At 42.8% G+C, this 18,465-nt stretch overlaps 1 protein-coding gene across 1 annotated transcript in view; it reads left to right on the top strand.

Moving 5' to 3' along the window:
• Positions 1-1,955: 1,955 nt before the first annotated feature.
• MBOAT1 (membrane bound glycerophospholipid O-acyltransferase 1) overlaps positions 1,956-18,465 on the top strand; it is a gene marked incomplete at its 5' end in the record, with an annotated part of 100,554 nt that continues 84,044 nt past the window's right edge. Inside the window, one exon of the mRNA XM_081056470.1 lies at positions 1,956-2,051. Coding sequence (XP_080912596.1) covers positions 1,956-2,051 — 96 coding nt within the window. The remainder of the gene's footprint in view (positions 2,052-18,465) is intronic.

The following is an 18,465-nucleotide window of genomic DNA, read 5'->3' as shown; positions in this document are numbered from 1 at the left end:
CTACTGCAGCTCATTCTACTGCAGCTAGAAAAGGGGAGACAGAGTGCCTATAGCATCACTCCAGACACCTCATTTTGAGCAATAAATATAATGCCTGTCCACAGACAGACAGGCCTGCATAGGTGTGTGGGTGGGCCTCTTGATAAAGAGATAAATGCTTTGTTTTGGAGGAGACAACATGGCATAATTACCCAGGATCCAGGCTCTGGAATCAGACAGACATGTTTTACTTCACTTCCCTAAATAAAACCAAGTTTCTTAAGTTCTCTAAGCTCCAGTTTTCTCATCTGTAAATAGAGATTATAATAACTGCCATATGGGTCACTGTCACTGCTAAATGAAACAACGTGTATAAAGTTATTTCTAACATAAGTATTATTAAGAATTTACAACTGACAGATAATTGCAACAGGGATAAAAGGGAAGGAAAAGAAAGCCCTGTGTTCATGGTGCAGCTTGTGGATCAAAACCAGGGGTCCCATGGAAAGTCACCTGATAGGGTGATCTGATCATAAATCCCTAGATGGGCAGCTCATGGTGGGTAGTCACACCCAGTCTGTAGCTTCCTTAGTGCAAGTTACTAAGCCAGTCCTGTCCATTATTCTTGTGCATCAACGTTCACACACTTTTGAAATGCCTGAAGTAATGTCCCTCCGTGGGGATATTAACCCTCAAGAGAGCTAACCTTCTTTACTATCCTGTAATCCAATCCCTGCTTTGCTTTCTCCAACCTTCCTTGCATCCCCTCCTTAATTTCAAAGGCAAAATTATGAATCTGCGGAGCATTTGAGATCTTGCTCCCTGGCACATGACATCAGTTTGGCTCAAAGAAACTCTTGTAAAAATTTTCTATAGGTTTGGACGTTTCTTACTTCGACAAGCTCTCATAAACCTTGGAATCATATCCAGTCCTCCAGGAGCCTATTTAATCTGCCGTGTAGCTGATCTATTCGCTTGATACTCCGTCATCTAATCGTTCTTTTAACATTAACTGTACTACAGCATCAGGAGAACGTTTGTGGCAGTTTATATCTAAGTGTTGATGTTTTTAAAATAGTGATTTCAACCCTTCACTTAAGCTATCATCTTGCTCCAGACAAGAGGAACATTGCTTCAATTCTGGTCCGTTTTTAGACCTCACCTATAAAATCTCCATGGAGACAAGGAGTGGTGGTGGGGACTTTTTTGCTCCTGGACAGGGGACGTGGGTTGAGAAACTCTGGCCTGGCCATTTCAAGTTCAGTGCAGTTGTTAGTGATGAAACTCAAGAAAGGGCATCTGGGTGCTGGGGCGCTGGCTGGCAGCACGGGGGTGTCCTTGGGCTCCAGCCACAGGCAGATTAACCCTCTGCTGCAAGGACTGTGAGGGAGAAAACTCGAAAAGAAAGCGCCGGAAATCTTAGCCCGTGCGGGTACAGAAAGGGGTGACTGTCTGTGCGTAAACAGGGTGGGGCCAGGGTGCGCCCTAGTGAAAGGCTCGCGCCTGGGTGGCCGCGGGGAGGTCGCGTGGTGTGTTGGGGAGACCCGACGGCCAGCTCGGAGGAGGACGAGACACGCCTCGGGCCTCCGGGGCCGCCCGAAGCGTGGGCTCAGGCCGGGCTGGGCGGGCCGGGTGGCGCTCGGCGCCGGGCTCCGCGTCCCCACTTTTCCTGCCTCCCTCCCTCCCTCCCTCCCTCCGTCCCGTCCCGGCGGCCGGGCCAATGAGCGCCGAGAGGAGGGAGCGGGAAGCGGCGCGCGGGGCACGGCCCTCCCACGGCGCCCCGGCCGCAGCGCCCACGCTAAGTTTGCGCGCGGCTAGGTGGCGTCGGATCGTGTCCCCCGGCCGCGCCCCTGGGTCCCCGCGGGCGAGGCGGCCGGAAACCCCTCGAGGCGGCCACCCACGAGCATCGGGGCGGAAGGCCGCCGAGGAGGGGGGCGCGGGCCGTGGCCGGGGCAGCCGCCTCCCGAAGATGCGGGATGGCAGCCCAGCCGCCTGCCAGCCTCTCCTACCGCACCACGGGCTCCACCTGCCTGCACCCGCTCAGCCAGCTCCTGGGGATCCCGCTCGACCAGGTGAGCGCGCCGGGGGCAGGACACCCTCCCCGAGCCAGTGCGGGTGGGGAGCCTTTTGGGGAAGTGTTACCTCTTTCCATCCCCGCCCCCATAGCAGAGTTTACACAGCTGCAAACTACACAGGTGGGCTTTTTTTTTTTTTTTTTTTTTTAGTTTGTGTTTTTCTCCTATGAATGTGAAAATAAATAAATAAATAAACAAATAAATAGATAAATAAATAAAAGACCCTGCCGGACAGGTTCGAATGAACTTTGTTTCTTTTTTTTTTTTTTTTTTTTAAGTTTTGGGTTGCCTTGTTTCCTGTTCCCAAGTTGTAAAAGTCTTCTGATAGATGAATCAGTTGTTTCTTCCCTCAGTGGAGTTAAGGCCTTCTTATTTTTAATTTAGATGACTCTCCTTAAAAAGTATGCCCGATGAATCTAGAGGCTATGACCTATAGTTTTTGAACGAGAGACCGGGGTTTTAAGCTTAAGCAGTGAGACTTGTCAAATCAGAGCGACAGTTACTTTGCACCCTGTGTGCTGTTCATTGGAATGGGAGGAGGGACACAGGACAGTGGTTTTCCCAGTGCCTTGGTTTATTCCGTTTATCCTTGAGCTTCCAGGCTCCCCAATAGGACCGGTTAGTGGGAGAAGAGGGGCGTTGTTCAGGTTATTTGGATGGTACCATACCATCTGCTACCATTAAAATTGAAACCGGCAATAAAGAACAGTAAGTCCTGGTAAGAAATCTTCCTGAGCATTGAGGCTCTTAACTCATTTTCACATCTCTTTTAGGTGCTGCAGGCTAGATCTGCCCCGTATTTAGTATTGAGTCAATAAATACATGTTGATTTAAATGGAATCGGGTGGAGTGTGCTGGACTCCTGCCTGTTTTGTTTCATATTGAGTTTTTGCCCAGGTTTCTTTCTCTGCCTCTCACTAGTGATCTTTCCCCCCCCCCTTCTGTTCTGCAAACAAAAGCATACCTGCTGGCCTTTCCCCTCACCTTTTTCCAGCAATGAGGAAGTGAGAACTGGTGGTTGCCTTACTCAGATACTATTTACTGAGCCACCGTTCTACCTGGCAGGCTCTCTCTGCGGATCTGATTCAGAACCCCACCTGATCTCACCATTGCCTTATCAGTTGCAAAATCCAGAAAGCTAAGAACTTGGGAGAGGTATGCTAACTTGTGCTTTTGTAAGTTACTCTTCGGTGTGTACAGAGGGGAAAGAGACCCAGGGACCTAGAAATAGGCAGAAATAACAGCTAAGTCTTTCGCCCTGAAATGAGTATAACTCATAGAGGAATTTCCTTAAGGGGAGTTTGTTTTGTACCTACTCCCCGACCCCCACCCCATCAGAATTTATTTTAATTGAATTTTCTGTTTTAAGCTATTCTGCACAACTAGAGAGTGGAATCCAGGGCGGCCTTGTGTATGGAAAGAGAGACTGTTAATGGAACCTGGTGAATTATGACTGGGAGGTGCCAGTATGATGTTATTGAGTGCTTTGTAACTACATCTTCAACCTCCTGGATTTCTGTCAGAGGAACCCTGTTTTCAATTTATAAAAGAGAACAAAAGAGCCTTAGGGATGTTTAAGGCGGGGAGGGAGGTATTTCTGGGATGAACTGAAAGAAGAATGTGGGTGATGGGCAAGGAAGGAGCACCTGTGATCTCTTAGATCTTAGGACAATTCCTCTGCCCTCCAGCAGGGTCAAATCCGAATGACTATTGGTGGAAGAAGCCTACTGTATAGGGCAATGCCCCAGCTAGCTTGTTTTTGACCCAGGGAAAAATCCCAAACCATAAATAATGTCGTTTGAAGCTAAAGTGTGGCTTGAGACTTTGCAAGCTTGATGTGTTTTTCTCCCTCACACTTTCAAGGGCTTTTTAACATCTTAGATGTCAGACTGACCTGGATGTAATTTCTACTCTATCAGCAAACTTCCTTTGTGACCATGGCTAATACTCTACCCTCTCAGAGCCTCAGCATGCTCATGTGTAAAATGGGAGATGGCAGGAAGACCTACAGTTTGGAGTTGAGAATTTTTTCTTTTTTAAGATTTTATTGGGGGAAGGGGAACAGGACTTTATTGGGGAACAGTGTGTACTTCCAGGACTTTTTTTCCAAGTCAAGTTGTTGTCCTTTCAATCTTAGTTGTGGAGGGCGCAGCTCAGCTCCAGGTCTAGTTGCTGTTGCTAGTTGCAGGGGGCGCTGCCCACCATCCCTTGTGGGAGTAGAGGAATCGAATTGGCAACCTTTGTGGTTCAGAGGATGCGCTCCAACCAACTGAGCCATCCGGGAGCTCAGCGGCAGCTCAGCTCAAGGTGCTGTGTTCAATCTTAGTTGCAGGGGGCAGAGCCCACCATCCCTTGCAGGACGCGAGGAATTGAACCGGCAACTTTGTGGTTGAGAGCCCGCTGGCCCATGTGGGAATCGAACTGGCAGCCTTCGGAGTTAGAAGCATGGGACTCTAACCGCCTGAGCCACCTGGCCAGGCGAAATTTTATATGGATATAAAATGCCCCACTTCAGGAAGGTCCTTGTATCAGACAGCATCCTGGCAGGAAACAGAATTCAACTAATGAACTACTTAGAGGGGTGTGGGCAGCATTAAGGGAACTGACAAATGATGTTCAGGTACCAAGATGACGGGGGTGCTGAAGGGAAAGGGGGTAGAAATCCTGGTGCACCTGCCCAGTGAGAGCTATACTCAAGCCTTGCCAGGAGAGAAGCTCAGCCCTTCTCCCACCCCACAGCCTTCCATCTCCATTTGGGGAGGTCAGACCCCTCCCAAAGATGGTTGGCCTGGGGCTCCTGGGTAATGTCATCTGCAGGGGCTCCTCCCTGGGCACAGAATAGGGAAGAGAAAGGTAGAGCCAGATCTGGAGGAAAATACAAGGATAAGAGTGTAGTCTTTGATAAACATTTGTTCCTGTCCCATAAAAGAGTGACTTTTGTTGGGTGGTGATATGCTAAAAATTATAAATATATGCCTCAAGTTACAAAAATAGTTCTTCACATGTCACTTAAAGACACTGAATTTTTTTCCCAATGAGGTCTTAACATTTCACATGTACATTTGTCATTTCTGAATTGAATGCACTTCTGAGAATATCTTTGGCTTCTGGATCTCCCTGTGTCAAACACTTTATTATTTGTGAAAACTGAAATGTTGAGAACTCTCTTATGTGAGTGAAGAACTCTTTTATTATTTTTCATCTGATTCTTCCATTACCTGTTCTGTTAACTCCTGGGGGAAACCTGTGTGCAACTGTGACTATACTGAAGAAAAAAGTCTGTGCTTTTAGTTTCCAGAGACTTTTATTTGTCTTACATCCTTCTAAAGATGTTAAATGTAAGATCATTTTATTTAATTAGAAACAGGTGGAGCACAGCTATTCAGATAGACCATCGGAAATGAGCGATGACTTATGGACCGCCACAGACACCTCACAGATGAGTTTGTTGAGAATTTAATTTCTGAAGTAGTGAGTCCCTGTCTGTCCAGCAAATATGGAGCTCCAGCAATTAGTAGGATTATTCAGATATAAAGCTTCACTTACCCAGGATAAGTTAGGTAAGAATAGGGTTTCCAGGCAGAAATTCCAACCCGTTCTCAGGAATTTTTTTCGCTTTCCCGTTCCCGAATCCCAAGAAAGGTTGGTCGGGAAGTCAGGAAAATTGGCTCCTTGAACCCAGTAATACCCACAATGGGAAATAAACGTACTCACAATTATCTCTTAGACATTTTTCCTATTTATCGCTAGGGTTTCCAGATGGGAATCCCCGCCTGTTCTGGGGAATTTTTTTCGCTTTTCCATTCCCGAATCCCGAGAAAAGTTGGTCGGGAAATTGGCTCCTTGAACCCAGGTGGGTGATAGTATTGCCGTCACTTTGTGGAAATGATTCATCGTGGAGAACAGAAAACAGTTCTCTGGAAAACAAATCTCTGGATTCGGGAACAGGAAAGGGAAAAAGAATTCCTGAGACTGGGCGGGAATTCCCACCTGGGAACTCTAGGTAAGAACTTTTCTTTCCCATGTAGGGGGAATCAAGGAACGGAGGATGAGTGTTTCATTTCTTGTTTAAATCATCTGCTCCTGCCCTGTTCACTTTGTTTTGGTTGTGGAGTGTGACACAATCTGAGTTTACAAGGTTGACTCAGGTACCAGGATACATGCAATATTGACCTTATTAATTTGTGTGGTGCACGTTATAGCCTAGTTGCTGTGAAAGCTGAGGAACTGTTTCCCGGCTTTAGGGAATTTCCACTTTGGTGGTAGGGCATTCTGGGTGCCAAAGCTATTTTTACTGACTGGCACCCCAAATTTTGTGTTTGCATAAAATGTTAATTCAGTGTTAAATTAGGATTCTTTGGGTTTCTTTCTTCTCTCTCTCTGTCTCTCTCTCATTTAATCGGCAGAAAACAGGGGCAAGGGAAAAATAGACCAGAACATAAGAATCCAGGAAATGATTTTGAGATTAAAGTAGCAAAGGTTTAGGACTATTAATGTAAGCTTGTGTTACAGTTTAAAAAGCTGGATGAATGTAGACCAGCTCTGAAGTCCTGGCATGTTCAACCTGGCAGGGGGCTGATTATTCCACTGGAGCCTCTGACCCCAAGTTTCTTTACCTGTCTGGCGCTTTTAGTCACCTTATTTGTTCCCTTGCCCATTCTTGGAAAGCCCAACCTTCAGTTCTTTTTTTTAATCTAAATCTTGCCCTTCCTTAAAAGCTCAGCTCACATTCCACAGTCATTATTAAATCGATTAAATATTTATTTAACACTATTAGTGCTAGGTACCTGGCCAGGCGGTAGAAATACAAGGATGAAAAAAAATCAATGTCTTCCCCATTCTGGAGGAGCTTTCACTCCTGTGGAGGAGACAAAGCACCCATATAAGTATATAAGTGTGGTATGCTCACACCTGTGAGGTGCTGAGAGCGGTTTGTAGGTGGAGCCTTGGTGGACCAGAAAAGGGAAAGCCATAGGACACAGGACTCCTGTAGAATTTACTGTTGACCTTTGACACAGTTTACATTTGACATTTAGTAAACGTTACCTTATACTGTTAGTTATCTTTCTGGGTTTATATGCTGAATTTCAAACTAAAGTTTCTTTGAGGTCCAGGTTGTATCCCTCCTTGTATTCCAAGGAAATAGTAGGTGCTCAATAAATGTTCATCATTAGTGACATTTATTCATTATCACATATGCCAATGTTACTGATATACATGATCAAACTTCGTTATACAGGGCGTCGTTTTTAAAGTGGACAATAGATTGGCCTTTATGGGAGGAAGGCTCCTGAACCTAACTCTCCCCCTGCCCCCAAGATGATGCCACCCCCAGGCTGTCCCCTTGTGTTTCTGACTTCAACAATCCTCTCTTCACCATGGGGCTTTCTGGTTCATTCCAGCTCAGGATGCGTATGGCAGGCCACAGAACATTAGTGTAGCACAGAGCCACTTTATTTTTCTTTTTTAGCCTCAGTAGTTCCTGCAAAGTCAGGTCTCTTCTTCCTGCTTAATTTCCCCTTCATTCTCTGATACGATTAAGCTTCAGGAGGAAAATAATTTGGTTAAATGCAAACAAGTATTGCATTTCTATTGTGTTCCAGGAATTCCTGGTGTTGTGCTAGGCTGTGATGATTCAAACTTGAGTAATATGGGGCCCATTATCAAAAAACTCATTGTGGGGTGGGGGACACATAACATCAACAAAAGTTGCTCACGTGTAGTCCCTGGACCAGCCTCAGGGACAGCTATGTACAGCCTCAGCCTGGAGACCTGTTAGAAATGTACGTTCTCTGCCTAGTGCCCCCATCTGCTGCTCTGTGGACAGGCCCAGCCACAGGTTATGTAAGGAGTCCTTCAGCTGATGTGCCCATAAGTTTGAGAACCACTGCTGTCGAAGGATAATTAGGATACTAGTTAATCAGTCACAGTGGAAGGGGAAGAGGCGTGGTCATCAGACACCATCTCTTAGGACAGGGGGAACACTTGGGTCTCGAAGGATGAAGGAGAATTTATCAGGCAAAGTGAGTAGAAAGAACAGCGCGTGCAGAGGTGTGGAGTATGAAGTTGTCTTTCAGTTCAAGGACCCGAGAGTCCACAGAAGTGGGTGGTGGCTGGACTGCAGTTGTGTGGACAGCAAGACTCTCGGTTGGAGACGTAAGCCAGAATCATATCACTGGCAAGCTGAAAGGCTTTGCTGAGGTGTTTGCACTTTATCCTGCAGACCAGGGGTCGGCAAACTTTTTGTATAAAGGGCCAGACAGTAAATACTTTGGGCTTTGCAGGCCATATTCTTTGTCACAAGGGCTCAACTCTGCCATTGTAGCCTGAGAGCAACCATAGATAAGCTGGAAAGGGCCTGGCTGTGTTCTCATGAAGCTTTATTTATGGACGCTGACGCTGGAATTTCATATAATTTTCATGTGTTGTGAACGTTTCTTCTTTTGGCTTTTTCCCCCAACCCTTTAAAAATGTAAAACACATTTTAAAGTATGCGGGCCACACAAAAATAAACAGTGGGCTGGATCTGACTGGAGGGCCAGAGTTTGCAGGCCCCTGCTATAGATTAATTTCCCCCAAAATCTGGTGCTTGTTTCTGGGATCTGTCCCAGACTAAGTGAATCTGGACGTTAGGGTAAAGGAGCTCCCCGGGTGATTCTCTTGCCAACTGAAGTTTAGAGCTTCTGCCACCACCAAAAGGAAGGCATTCAAAGGTTAGGCTGTGTGTGGATTTTCATCTTGTAACGAGGTGCAGGCGGTCATGGCTGAAGGATGCAGGGGTGAGGAAGAGCGGGGGTGTTGAGGATGAGTGAAGGTTTCGAGTGGTCTTTATGGGGAAGTAGAGAAAGAACTGGCCAAGGGGAATTGAATGGGTGGCTGAGTGTAATCCACCTACGGACAATCATAGATTTTTAGAGGCATGGATTTGTATTGGTGTGTGCTGTTTCTCATTCAGCAGCTACTTTTAGGAGCAAGAGTAAAACAGAAAGTAATGAAAGTGAAAAGAGAAAGATCCAGAGATTGAGGGACTTTGAGGAGCAGGTGCAGAGGAAGTGAGAGAGCTGGGGCTGGATGTTCGAGTTGAAGATTCTCAGTGAAGCTTTAATGGGCGATGGGGAGGGAAAGTTAAGGTGTGGATATGGGAGTTGGGATGAAAGTCAGTTTGGTTTTGCAAGCCAAGGAACTGGGGGTTCAATGGATTGTCCTCCTAAACAGTGAAGCTTCCCAGTTGAATTAGGGGATGTGAAGTGGAGAAAAAGGAGGGAGGAAAAGTTTTGTAAAAGGATGGTAGAAGAAAAATGGTCCAGAGCAGCACTGGGAAATCTGGAAAAGCAGTCACTTTCTTCTCTCCCATGAGAAAGAAAATGCCCAGAGGCCAACAGTTCTCCTGCTAGGCTAAGAGTGAAAGGAGAGAGCTGGGAAGACTAGATTTTTTTGAATGGAGCAGAGGGCGGGCTTGGAGAAGGTCAGCAGTGTCAGGTCCATAGTGGGAAGATGAGTCATCATGGAGGAGGAGGAAGTCAGGAGCAGCACAGGGCTGCATGTTGAGAAGTGGGACTTGCTTGCTGGGCTTGAGGTCTGAGATGTGTGGGAGGGATCGAGGCAGGTAGGGGTGCACCACCTGGAGCCCCAGAGATCTGGTAAGGCCATGGCTAGTGACTGACCCTGAGCATTTTGGTCTTTCCTAGAGCTGCATGCAAATGTGGTAGAAAGTTCCTTGTGGTTCTGCCGAGATTGCTGTTGGGAGGTGGAGGGTGGCTTGCAGAAACAGTCCAAGAATGCAAAGGGTAAGATGTACTGAGGGCAACACTGTGAGGTATAAACCCCAAATTCCACAGAATGGAGAGGACAGGGCTGGTGGAGGTGGGACCGTCCCTTAATCCAGCCTGTGTACATAGAACAGGAGGACGCGTAGTCTCCATTTTGGGGGATGTTGAGTGAGTCCAGTCCTGCTGGAAAGTGCTCCCTGGTGTCACGATCTGGTGGCTTGATTTGACAGTAACTGAAAGGAGGGCAGAGAGAGTGGAGGTGTGGCATAGTCTTCCTGGCATTTCAAGCAGAGGCCTAATGAGTCCTGGAAGGCCTAATGGGTCTTCCTGTTGCGGAACAAGAGGTAATCTTCACAACTTGGCCTCAGTTTACCTGTCTGGCTTCATGACACTAACACTTCTATATATTGAATGCTTGTGCTGTCAGGCAGTCAGCCAGCTGCCCTGCATACATTATCTCATCTACCGTCATGTGCTGCGAACAGACTTTTTGGTGTCAACAACGATGGTCCCATAAGATAATGGAGCTGAAAAATACCTATCACCCAGTGACTTCGTAGCCATTGTAACGTCATAGTGGATTCCTTACGTGTTCGTGGTGACGCTGGTGTAAAGAAACCTACTGCGCTGCCAGTCGTATAAAGTATGGCACATACAGTTATGTACAGTACATACTAGTTGATAATGATAACAAACTACTGTGTTACTGGTTTATGTATTTTCTGTATTATACCTTTTATTGTTATTTTAGAGGGCTTTCTCCCTACTTGTAAAAAAAAGTTTGCTGTGGAACAGTATGCCTCATCCATCTCATGTTTGTATTGCATCTCATGATTGCATCATTTTCTCTTGTGCTTGACCTAATCTCTTGTTGTTTTCTACCGTAATACGCCCTACAGGCTTGTAGCCTAGGAGCAGCAGTCTACGCCGTAGAGCCTGGGTGTGCAGGAGGCTGTACCATCTAGGTTTGTGTAAGTGCTCTATGATGTCTGTACAATGGAGAAATCACCTAACAACACATTTCTCAGAATGGATCCCTGTCCCATTAAGTGGCGCATGACTCTGTTTGCTTATTGAACACTGTATGCCAAATGTTGGGCTAGAATGGGAATACAGAGATTAATGAGGAGCTGTGCCTTCTGGTAGACAAACCTGTGAGCACTTGTTACTACTGTGTGACCTGTAAACCTGGTATTAGATGTGCCGAAAGCTCCAGGGGACTTGTGTATATACCATTGCCTGAGCTCAGCACCTGTGCACCTGTCCTGAGAGGGTGTTGGAGAAAACTTCCTGGGAGCTGCTGTTCTAGAAGGAGAAGTGGAAAGTGCTGGAGTGAGGCCAGTGGGACAGGCAGAATATTCCAGGAAGAGGAAGCTGTTTGAACAATGGTGCTGAGACTACACCTGAACATTCTTTGTGGGTAGTGACTAAGGATGAATCTGAGTCATGTTGGTATGCCTAGTACAAAGCAGGAACTAAATAAGCGTTTGTTGGATTGAAATGGAATTTTATTTACATTCTTGCATTGGCATGAATGACTAAATTAAGATAAAATTGGGAGCCAGCTCTTTTTACCAACTGGTTAGGCCTGTTTATTATTCAGAACCCGCATTTCAGATTGAATAGTCCTAATTTCTGATTTGAAAGTTAATTAATAGCACAATTTCTGATAGTTAAATGTTAAACTTGGGTTGTGTAAGTATTAAATACGCCATTCGCATTTTCATTTTGTGGAGTTGATGTATGCGTCACATACAGTTATAAATGCAGCTCTTAATATCATGTTTCAGACCAGTTGTCTCAGGATTTGTGAGAACAATATGTAGAAATTTCCTTTAGCAGTTGAAAGTCAAGTCACCATATAAAAGCTGCCATATAGCCAGGTGTTCCCGAGTATTGTGCAGCATGGCCTCCAAATTTCACTTATAAAGAAAAGTTTCAGGAAAAGATTATATCTAAGGAGATGCAATCTGGGAAAATATTTTGTAGCAGCAACTTGTAAAAAAAAAATTCAGGATGCGTAATTTAATAACAGTGTTTGGTTGTGTGCTTTTCAGAAGCTTTCTATTTTAAGTAAGTCAACCCTTTCAGTAAACTAGATAAAAAACTTGCTGCAGTCTTATTAATGGCAATTTCTGGTAGTTTTGCCAGGATATCACAAGGATGGAGAGTAATGAGTGGGAAAAGTAACTTCAAGTAGTTTATACGGGTTAAACATGTGCTTTATTAAAAGACTGCTGTCCCTTTGGGCTTAAGAAACATGGCTATCTTACCACAAGATGAACTCATTAACCCATTTGTAATGTATTTTTTAGTTATCCCAAAACTGTGCACTTGGTGAATCATTTACCAACTTCTTTGTAATGGTGGAGCTCTGCTTATAACTTTGTAGTTATCAGTGGTTAATCTTTTAAGCATTAATAGTACTGATCGGATTTGCAGTAATGGTTTTGGAAGTTCACAGTAGCATTGAAGCAGTTTTAATTGTTGAATTGAGATATATGGGCCGACAGTATTGGGGATTTCTCAACCATCGTATTATTACAAATATTCCGTTCTCAGGTTTATTTACCAAAATAACAACACAGAGCTGGGGTTCTAGTCTAAGTTGAAAAAGAGCAAGGGTACATTTGAAAAGCTTTTGTTCAGGTGGTTCTAAATTCTTATTTCAAACGAGTAATTACAACAAAAAGGACAGTGGTTTGTCCCCCCACGTCCACACCCTTTCCTTTTGTGGCATTCATCATTCTGTATCTCTAATTTGAAATTAGAGTCGACCAAGGTATACAACCAAAGGTTGCTAAGGCCTACAGGAAGTTGTTAAACATTTTGTGAAATTTCATGAAATGGTTTAACTGTGTCTCATTGGATTGAGACATCTTTGTTCCAAAGACTTTTTTCCCCTCTGGAATTATTTTTGCTCTTTGTTTTTATTTTATTTATTTAAAATTTTAATGTATCAATTTTAATTTAACATTTAAAAAATAATTTAAAAATATTTTTGTTTTTTATTTTGTATAAGTAGTTTCAAAAATTAGTTTTCTGACAAAGCAGCTTATGTACTTAGTACCAAAAATCACAAGACAGAAAAGGGGGTATAATGAAAGGCCAGTGTCCCCACCCTGCTCCCTTTATCAGCTGCCCAGCTGCCCTTCCCACTGGTAGCCGGTGCCATCCTTTTAGCGTTTGGTTATGTACATGTGCACACAGAATTGTTTTGTTTGTTTTCTGACACAAGTGATAGTGTATAGCTCTGCTATCCCTTGCTTCTTCTTCTTCTTTTTTTTTTTTTAACAGTGTCTTTTAGGGACTGATCCATATCTGCATATACAGAGCTCTTGTGACACTTGACTTCCTTCTGCCTTTCCTGAAAGTTCCGTTTCTGTGCTTCCAGGAACTGCCTTGTTTTTTAACTAATGCTGAAAGTGCTGCTGGTGGTGGGTGAGGGGGCTGGGGAGGGGTCTTCGCCAGTTGGCACTGCACTGCTCTTCACATTCCTCTTAGGAGAGCAGTGGGGGTCACTTACCAAGGCAAATGTAGGGAGGGGAGCACTGAGCTCCTGGAGGGAGGCAGAGATTGAGATGGAGAAAAGCACACTCTGGACTCAGGTAAGGGGACATTAAAGATTCCCACGTGCTCTGTGTCTCAGGGGTGAAATGTCTCTGCCTCTAACTAGCCTGCTCTCCAGAATTCTTGGCATACATATCTGCTGGAAATGATGCTCTTTCGGACCTGTCCACAGAATCACTAAAATCCTGTGATTGCAAGATCTTCAACAAACAGTAAGGAAGGCTTGGTTTTCGATTGTAAAGAAACACCTTTTGAGAGTGAAACCCACAAACCAGGACTCTGTATTTTCCATCTTTCAGTGGACATAGCTAAAAGGACTGTACCTATATGCTTTACTTTCTTATTTCTTTCAATGCAATGTGTGCATTTAGTGCATGTTATCTGAAGTGAATTGACCTTAAGGGCTCTGGAATCTTCTCTCTTCTTTAACCTCCTTGTTGGAGTAAGAACAGAATGCTTTAGGAATGTGTGTGCTTTACTCTGAAGAAAAGACCATGTAGAGAGAAGAGCTTCTATTTTTTTGTCTGCTAGGGATGTTGCGCTGGTTTTACTCTCTCCTCTGAAAGATAATTGCCCATTCTTCTCCAAACAGTAAGTGTTAACTTGCCTGCAGGCTATTTAACAAAAGGGAAACAAATCAACATTTATATGAAATTATATTTAGAGAGCTACTTTACACAAATGTGGAGGGAAAGACAAAATGATTTTTTATTTTTTTAATGTATAGGGCCTGCAGTTGACAAAAAAAGGTATAATGAAGACTGCCTTACATTTATTTTTGTGATCTTAGCCTTATTGAGTTAACATTTAGCTCGGTTTTATAATTAGCTTTACTAAGTTTCAAAAGTTAAGTTGACTTATGTGTTTTATTTTTTTTATCTTTCTACTGAGGTATTTAGACTGTCTTTTTATATATTTTCATCTAATTGCCAGTTCTGTTGTCGTAGTTTTTTTTTTTTTTTTTTTTATAAAAAGGGCAAAATGAGGCTGTAAAGTAAAAAAAAAATCATTTCCTCAAGATTTAGGGTGGGGCTGTTTTATAATAATAACAAATAATGAATTATGAGTATGCATCTTGCTAATGGAAATCGCAGAGAGAATGTGAAGGTAGGTAGGTCGGTGGGCTGTAAAATGATTTCAAAATTGACCACAAGGTTTCATGAGTGCTGGAAAGCCAAAAAGATTGTCCTTGTCTCTTGTATTCTTGGCAACCCTCAAACATTTATTAGAGTAATATGTGTCTAGATTTGGTTCTCTGTTGCCAGTTTCTAGGAGAATTGGAGAAGTTAGAACAAGAAAAATGGTTTTAAGAACAGCTAGACTGAAGATTGCTAAGCAAAAGGAAATGCACTTATTGACTAAAGATGGAAAAAGCCACAGATCTTGGGTTGGTCATCAGTGAGGACCTTAAAATGCTAGTTAGGTAACCATAATTGGGGGGCACCACTAACGCATCTCATTTCCTGAAGAAGGCCTTGAACTTGATGGCCTTGGAGAGTTCCTTTGTTGTGGGTATTTTGTAATTAGCCTTGTTTAGCTCAATTGAAAATACCAAGGTCTCCCCAGTATTTTCAGAAACAACATATCTTTTAAAGATTACCCATTGCTTTATAATAGATGGATCACATTCTTTGGTAATTAAGAAAAAAAACAACACTTTGTTTTGGAATAATTTTAGATTTACAGAAAAGTTGTGATGATAGTATGAAGAGTTATACATACCTCACCCTGGTTTCTCCAGTGTTAATATCTACATTACCATGGTGCATTTGCCAAAACTACAAAACCAACACTGATATATAACTATTAAATAAATTACAATCTTTTTGAATTTCACCAATTTCTCCATTAATGTCCTCTTTCTATTCCAGGATCCTGTACCTTACAATTCACCCAACCTGAAGTGTACAATTCAGTGTGTTTTGGTATAGTCACAAGGTTGTCACAATCTAATTTTAGAATATTTTTGTTCCCCCTGAAAGAAACCCCGGTCATTAGCAGTTTCCACTTCTTCCCAAATCCTCATCCCCCAGCCCATGGCAACCACTAATCTACTTTCTCTCTATATAAACTGGCCTGTTCTTGGCTATTTCATATGAATGGAATCATATAGTATGTCTTTATGATTGATTTCTTTCATTTTCCAGAGTCTTTGATGGTTTTCAATTGGTTGCTCATGCTCTGTTGTATTTTATCTGTGGGAATATTTAGAGACCTGGATTTAAGGCACAAACCTTTTGAGAGCATTTGCATTTCCTCCTGCTGGGGCATCTAGGAGCACTCCCAACCAGGCTTGCTGAAATTATATTTTCTGCTTTGGATTTATTTTTCCTTTTTTCAGTTGTACAGAGCATGTGAATGCAGGCCTCCAAACTCTCATTCTCAGGGGAGTTTTTGTACATTTTGTCTATCTACCCAGAGCCAAGGCCCACATAAACACACATCCTTCTGTCTCTGTTTGTGGGGAGGGCCTTTTTCCCTAGTGAGTGTCACCTTTCAGAAGTTTAGGAGGGGTCTTGGCTTCAAGACATGTCTTAGCTTTATGCAGAGTCTCTAATTCTTCCTCCCACCTCTTCTTTCTTGGCCTGCTTTGTGTCTGGTGCCCAAGCTCTAGGTTACCTGCATGGGCTTATGTCCCAGGGCAAATGCCAGTTCCAAGGGTGCTTGCGTCTCTGCTTTCTGCTTTCTTACACTTCCAGCTCCTGAAAACTCTCTTACTTTTCCGCCAGTTCAGCTGTGCCTGAAAATAGTCAAGCACATCAATATGAACTTAGGTTTAGCTTAATATAGATATTGGTGGTTACATGTAGGAATATGTATAGATATGTGTATATTCAAGGGTTAGTATACACGTATGTTTCTTTGCTCTGTCAGCTGAAAGGAGTGATACTCCTTTAGCAGTGTATATACCTACACTTGGACCTTGGTTTCTAGTATCTTTTTCCAGTAAAAGGAACCAGGGCTTTTTGGAGAAATGGCTGATTCGGGGACTGGGGCAAGAAATACACACAATGAGCCTGCAGTATTTCGTAGTGCCAGAAAGTAAAGAACTACAAAAACAAAAACAAACTCAAAATGAGCAAAGTGTGTAAAATGAATATAGGAGCCAACTGAAAGCGTTTCTAATGGCCAAAGTTCGAACAATTTGAGGAAAAAAAAGTATTAGATTATAGAAATATAAATTATAAACTTATAATCTGTTGATTATAAAACTATTACGTTATAAGCCAAAATATAAAATAAACATCCATGAGTTCATACTGATATAAATAAATGACTGAATAAATAAATAAATAAATGTCAGGAAATAGACAAATCCACCTGAATTCCAAATAATTCATATATATACTCCTCTTTCAAGGAGGGGAACGTAATTCTCTACTCCTTAAGTGTGGGTTGTGTATTGTGACTTCCTTCTGAAGAGGACAGTATGGAAAGGGCAGCAGGGGAGAGTAACTACATTGGAGGAACCTAATAAACATGACCTTGGCCAAGTGATCAAGGTCAACATCAACAGTGATATTAATAGTACGTTACCCTTAATATGATGTGGTAGAAAGGATACTTCTGTGATCTTCCTTCCCAAAACCCATAACCCATGTCTAATTCTGAAAAAAGCATCAGACAAATCCCAATTGAGAGAGACACAAAATACCTGACTAGCACTTAAAACTGTCAAGGTCATCAAACACAAAGGCTGAGAATGTGTCATAACCAAGAGGAAGCTAAGGAGACATGACAACTAAATGTAAGGTGGTATCCTGGAACACAAAAAGAGCATTAGGTAAATACTAAGGAAATGTGAATAAAGTGTGGGCTTTAGTTATTATTAGTGTATCAGCATTGGTTCATTAACATAAGTGAACCATGAGATGTAAGATGCTGATAACGGGAAACCAGCTGTGGGGTATATGGGAACTCTGTACTATTTTTGCAATTTTTCTGTAAATCCAAAACTGTTCTAAAAGGTAAAATTTACTTAAAAACTGATGTTTTTTAATTTTTAATCTAGGATCATTAGCTGTGCTGTATCTGTGAACACTGAGCTGTATCTGTGAACACTGAGCTCTCCGTATTGTCAGACTTGGAAGTTGAGACCAGTGTGTTTTTAGAGAATTTTCTAGTCAGAGGAATAGAAAGAAAGCATGCAGTTCCCCTGGTATGTGTTTGTACTTTAGATTTACATTTTGCCTGAAAGTGAGATTTATCAAAATCTTCGCATGCGTCGAAGTCACTTTCAGTATAGATGGAAAGGACTTTACTTTCACTCCAAATCCTCAGGCTCCTCATCAGTTAATTTTCATGAATGAATACTTGTTTAATAAGATAAATACATCTCTCCTTGTAATATCAAACAACAGAACAACCCCATACAAAACTCTCTATTCATTTACCATTGTGCACTGAGATATTTCCTCATTAAGTTTTGACCTTGGAAATGCTACTCTGCCTTTCAGTTCTCTATTCAGCAGAACAATTCTATGTGCATCTTGTTTAGTCCACAAGCATCTGTGAAAAAATCTGCTCATAAGGAAGATGGAGTACTAGCTATACAAAAGTAGACCAAATTTCAGACCCAGGCTGTGTAATTGATGCGTGGGTTTCCTTCTGAGATCTGGCCCCTGGACTCACCTTGCTCTAAGGTAGTGGGAAGAATGCTGGAATAGGACTGTGAAAAGTTCGGTTCCAGGCTTAGAGCCAGTATTTATTAGACGTGTGGCCTTGGAAAAACTATTTAAACTTTCTGAGCCTGATTCCTTATTTGTAAAGTAAGCTGATAATACCCACATTAAGGGGTTGTTGAGACTGTCAAATGAGGTAGGTGACCCATGGGGAAGGTTTTATTAAACTATTTAGTAAACACATAGATATCGTTTGCTATTATTTTCCCATTGTCAGCCCCATCACATTTTTGAAACCATTGGGGGAAAACGCTTCATTGTTATAGCACTAAATTTAAGAAATACACATTTTCTGTCTTGTGGTTTACTTACTAGTGGTCTAAGCTGGACAACTGTTTTTCTTCATTGAAATGTCTTGGGCTTAAATGTATTTTAGGGATAAGATGCCTG

Source organism: Rhinolophus hipposideros (genome assembly GCF_964194185.1).
Source record: "Rhinolophus hipposideros genome assembly, chromosome: 8".
In the NCBI taxonomy this organism is placed as follows: domain Eukaryota; kingdom Metazoa; phylum Chordata; class Mammalia; order Chiroptera; family Rhinolophidae; genus Rhinolophus; species Rhinolophus hipposideros.
The sequence above is the reverse complement of the archived record's forward strand: the minus strand, read 5'-3'. Positions and strand labels throughout refer to the sequence as shown.